General features: G+C 50.2%; 1 protein-coding gene across 1 annotated transcript; it reads left to right on the top strand.

Moving 5' to 3' along the window:
- Positions 1-758: 758 nt before the first annotated feature.
- On the top strand, positions 759-3,533 carry LOC100902440 (carbonic anhydrase 9). Its single transcript, XM_018642212.1, has 8 exons — positions 759-813; positions 960-1,034; positions 1,122-1,198; positions 2,019-2,111; positions 2,203-2,350; positions 2,545-2,624; positions 3,209-3,295; positions 3,426-3,533. Exons 1-8 carry the CDS (start codon positions 759-761, stop codon positions 3,531-3,533), a joined length of 723 nt encoding a protein of 240 aa, XP_018497728.1.
- Positions 3,534-4,691: the final 1,158 nt, after the last annotated feature.

Below are 4,691 nucleotides of genomic sequence, written 5' to 3'. Positions count from 1 at the left end.
AAAACACTCATCTTGCTCGTTATCTCTAATCCGTGCTCGAAATTGTGCTTGGAAACAAGGAGGGGATGCCTCAAAACATCGTCTCATGCGGCGAATCGGCAGGCTTCACACAAGAATCTCCCCAGATCGCATTCTTCCGATGGGAATTCGGTCGTCCGAATGCGGGTACTCGGACGTATCCGCGGAGCTGCCGTCTTGTCCGCCCTTGTCTTCCGGCTTCCGGAGAGCTTGCCCGTTCGAAGAAGCCCGGTTAGAGAAAATCAAGGCCTCCCCGAGCTGAAGGGCTCGATTTCCAGAACGCGGCCGAAGCTTTCCGGTCTGCAGGCATCCTGCGCTCGCATCCGCTCAGTCTGACCGCCTCGTAAGATGTTGCGTGGGTTCTGTAATCCTTTGTGCCCTTTCGAGACTGTTGGGCAGGCCTTTCCATATTTCGCCGGTACCTCATCATGCCCACCGGCCCGAATTTATTTCCCGGCTCAGGGCCTCCATCCTGGATTTATGTACCGATGCGTATCTGTAACTGCCACCATTCTCCGGATAAACAGGGGCTGAGCACGCCGGGACTTGGGAATCGGCGGACTTTTTCAAGTCGAGCTCTGACGCATCCGAGGTGGAAGCAGAGGCAGTCGACACGGCCCGCAGCCCAATAAAATCCCATGCCCTGCGATACCATCGGTAGCGATTACACAATCGGAATTCCAACGATGCTAGAGTCTGGCTTATTTCCGGTTCTTTTGCAGCCGCGTCCGTGGACATTCATGAACTACCACGTGCCATTGACAGCCGTCACTCTGAGTACAACGCCATATACAGGTGAGAATCCTATCCTGGGGGGAAAAGCCCCTGCACAGAGCCTAGGGCTGGAATGATGGGCAGAAGATACGCAGACACACCGTAGAGTCGTAATTTTGATCACCTTAATTGATCACCTGATTTGATCGAGGGCGTTCTCATTGCAGTACAGTACACAAACATGACGGATCGTCCACGTTGGATTGAAGGAAGTGTCTTGGAGCGCCGATACACTCTCAACAGTGAGTTGACGTTCCAGGATCCGTCAACCGTCCCGATCGCGGGCTATCTCGATTGCTTATTGAATAATTGACAGGCTGTATCGCCAGGTTTCCATTTCCATTGGGGATCGAACTCACGCGTGGGTTCCGAACATCTGGTGAACGGGATAGCTGGACCCGTTGAGGTATGTTCTGTTCCCGACTTCCAATCCCGACAATCAGAGGAATCAGAGTTCCACCAATAATTTAATGAAAGTTGGCGAATGACGTATGCTGCCAGCTTAAGAAGCAACAATTCAGCCTGCTCCTCGTTCTGAGTCAGAATCTTCAGAGCGATTCTGAGCGGTACTGTCGAGATCAGGGGTCACGTAATGAGATTCTCCTTGGAAATATAGGAATAGTTGTGCCTGAAAGCGTTCTTCGCTTCAGAAAACAAATGATTCTCTCTACACTTCATGATCAGGATTGGAGCTCATCATCCAAAAGCTGCATGCGAGCTCCTTCGGCGTTTATTTTTCTGGCGTTGCTGGAAAACAAGCGGCCGACTTCGGCCTTCTCCGGTTGGTTTCGCGCCTCTCCATGAGCGCCGAGTCGGAAAGCCATTCCCTGAATGCTCGAATCTTCGATCCAGTTGTCGCGGGATTCGGATGTTGCAAATTAATGTGTGATAAGCATTCCCGATGGCGTAAGAACTATCACTGATGCAAAGACGGAGAATAATGAACCGGTTCTCATCTGAAGGTCAGGGCATTGCTTTAGTGAGCTTCTCCTCACATCCGTTCTGATATCCATCTTTTACCCCGCTGCCGTCTGGATCCCGTCTGCGCGATTTGTCGAATGCTCAGAATGGAAATTATCCCACCTAGGTAATTCGGAAGACCAACATCGCGGTCAGAGGTGTTTTCGAAGAACGGAGCCGAAGTTCTCAACCCTCCCGATAGGTCTCGGCTCCTTCAACAATCTACCGGAGCAGTAAAATCCGTAACCACAGGCTCCTGTTTTCAGATGCACCTTGTACATATCGCCGATCCGTATAGGACTGTCGCAGAAGCATCGGGCGACACACAAGGGATAGCTGTGCTCGCTGTCAGCTTCGAGGTAAAAGAGCCCGTCAATTCCATAAAACATCGCGGAGGCGTCCGTGGAAAAGTATATGCGAGTGAATGAATCGCCGGAAATCGGTCCTCAGATTTCGTCCACGGAGAATCTGGCGTACCGAGAGCTTTTGAGGCAGATCGGAGATGTGAGCGGACGTCCGCCTATGGAGATAGCCGATGCTGGGATAGCATTATCTTCATTACTACCGCCTGATCTGAATCTATACTACAATTACCAAGGTAGTCTATTGCTCCAAACTTTGTGGTAGACCTTATTCTGCGATACTGAGGTGAGATGCTTGGTATCTCGCCGAGTCAACCGACATGGGAATCGGAAGAAGAAGCCGAGTCCCTGCGGGAGGTCGGAATCCATGCTCCCTAGACAGCCAAAGCAGCCCGTGAACACACGAAAGACATTCTCGTTGCTATTCCAGGATCGCTCACGACGCCCAATTGTGAGGAAAATGTTCAGTGGTTTCTCTTCGCTCGACCAGTTCCTATCAGCGAGGCTCAGGTGATTCTCATGCTTGCTGTGGAAGATAAATGAGAGTCTCGAGACAGACTCGTCCACCGTCCACCTCACATCGTGGCCCGCGTTTCCTGTCAGTTCGGATGGCCCTGATCGGCGCATTAAAGCAGAACAAGGGCATCCGAGAGCTATCCGAGAAAAACAACGCCGCCACATAAAGAAGAGGAATTCCCCGTGACGGTGGAGACCGTATTCTGCCTTATCGAAGGGAACTTCCAATCGGAAATTAGCCCTTTCCGAAAATCAAACGTATTTTCTACTCAGAAAATGGATACGGGAAGGGAACCAAAACTTTGTACTTCGCCGACGGATATGCGGGCATTCCCAACCGCCATGATCAAGGCGGGTTCAAGCGCCTCCGAGCAGACGGAGAGAAACCGGCCATCTTCCGATGGAAGCTCATTTCTCGGAGTTTGGGGGGAGGGATCCATGCGGGCGGGCAACCGCACAAACCGGAAAAGATTCGGCGTGTCGGGACCTCCACCCGACACCAGAATAATGGAGCCACTCCCTGCGAGCTTTCTGAAGTCTCCTGGATTGATTCAGCTGATAATCATGACTTCTTCCAGATGGCCACTTTCAGGACTCTGATGACCGCGGACCAAGTCTCAATAGTCGATAACTATAGGCCGGTACAGCCACTGAATGGGCGATCGGTGAGATTGTTTCCTCAAGAGCAGATCAAGCTGTTCCAGCATCTCCATATAGTCTGATTCCAACAAGAGTCAAAACTCCGGGCCGATCGAGATCAGCAGCTCTCGCTATCAAACTGCTCGTACCTTCCAGGTTTACACTTCCTTCCTCCCTCCCTCAAGAGCAATGGCAACGGTGAGGACTTCACTGCTGAAGTACATCCTCCTCAGGAACAAACGAATCTTGATTATATGCCAATAAAGGACTCTCATACGGGACGACTCGTTTTCAAAACCCTAGAACAGGGGTTCCCAAACCATGGTCAAATTTAGAGTGGCCCACGGAGTTTTGGTGTATCGCAGAGTTAAGTAGAGAATTTCCTCTCCGAGAGCGTTGCGAGAGCTCTTGGCAAGAGCGAGAATGCATGTGCATGCACACTGGCGACGGTTCTCAACAATTCATAACAAAAGCGCCGCAATCGCGATCGATATTGAAGTTGAGTAAGATGGAAATCAACTTCGATCATTTCGAACAACAGAGGGAGAGCCCACGTCTCTCACTAGTCATCCCCCTCATCCCCCTATAGAATAATCCCCCTATAGAATAAAGCTGTAATGTCGGTCCGTCATTGTACCAAATATCGGGATTATTTGTCTGTCAAAAGACTTCAAGTTACTTTGACTCGATGCCGAATCATTCCCGCTAGCGTAAGAAGTACTTTTCCACTCGATCAATCGCTTCGTTCTCGAGTTATTCCGGAAAATTATCAAGTTTTTCGGTCCGTCATTGTACCAAATATTGGGGTTTTCCACTCGATCATCAGAGGAGAATCGAGAGCTAGATCTAATTTGATGATGATAATTTTTGGTCTCCTCATTGAATTCGCCATGCCCAAGATAAACCAGAGGCGTTGCTTCAATTCGCCTGCAAATCGACCCGTGAATGAAGATTCCAAACTGTAAGCACAGTTGTGAATGCTCATGCGTGGTGCTATTATTCAGATACCAGAAGGCATACAATGGACCAAGGGAATCTCCATATCAGATATTCCTCAGAACAATAACTGCCGATAACTCACGAAAAATTCGTTCAGGCCTGCGAAAGCATCGCATCATTTTTCTCATGCCAATTGATGTGTTCATGCTCTTTGCTGTCGTACTCATTCATTGCGAATCGGTATCACGCTTTCCGTCGTAATCACTCGACAAACTCGCTCGGGCCTTGGATAGAATCGCAGCCGGCGACCGGGCAATCGAGCCGCGAGGGCGCGAAGCGCCCTCCCGGCTCGTAATGTCATAATTGAGTCTTGTGTTTGTAAACAGGAGCGGATCCAGCTTTTTTTCTTGGGGGGGGCCAAGTCATATTTTCAGGGGGGAAAGAGCCGAAAATGATGACGCGCCACCTCGCGGCCCATGCTTT

Source organism: Galendromus occidentalis, unplaced genomic scaffold, assembly GCF_000255335.2.
Source record: "Galendromus occidentalis unplaced genomic scaffold, Mocc_1.1 scf7180000076583, whole genome shotgun sequence".
NCBI lineage: Eukaryota > Metazoa > Arthropoda > Arachnida > Mesostigmata > Phytoseiidae > Galendromus > Galendromus occidentalis.
The sequence above is the reverse complement of the archived record's forward strand: the minus strand, read 5'-3'. Positions and strand labels throughout refer to the sequence as shown.

Excerpts from the sequence above, each read along its gene's own strand:
- LOC100902440 (XM_018642212.1), top strand. The coding sequence starts at position 759 with ATGAACTACCACGTGCCATTGACAGCCGTCACTCTGAGTACAACGCCA. Across the intron at positions 2,112-2,202 it reads TGCTCGCTGTCAGCTTCGAG|ATTTCGTCCACGGAGAATCT; the intron begins GTAAAAGAGCCC and ends ATCGGTCCTCAG. Across the intron at positions 2,351-2,544 it reads TCTATACTACAATTACCAAG|GATCGCTCACGACGCCCAAT; the intron begins GTAGTCTATTGC and ends TTGCTATTCCAG.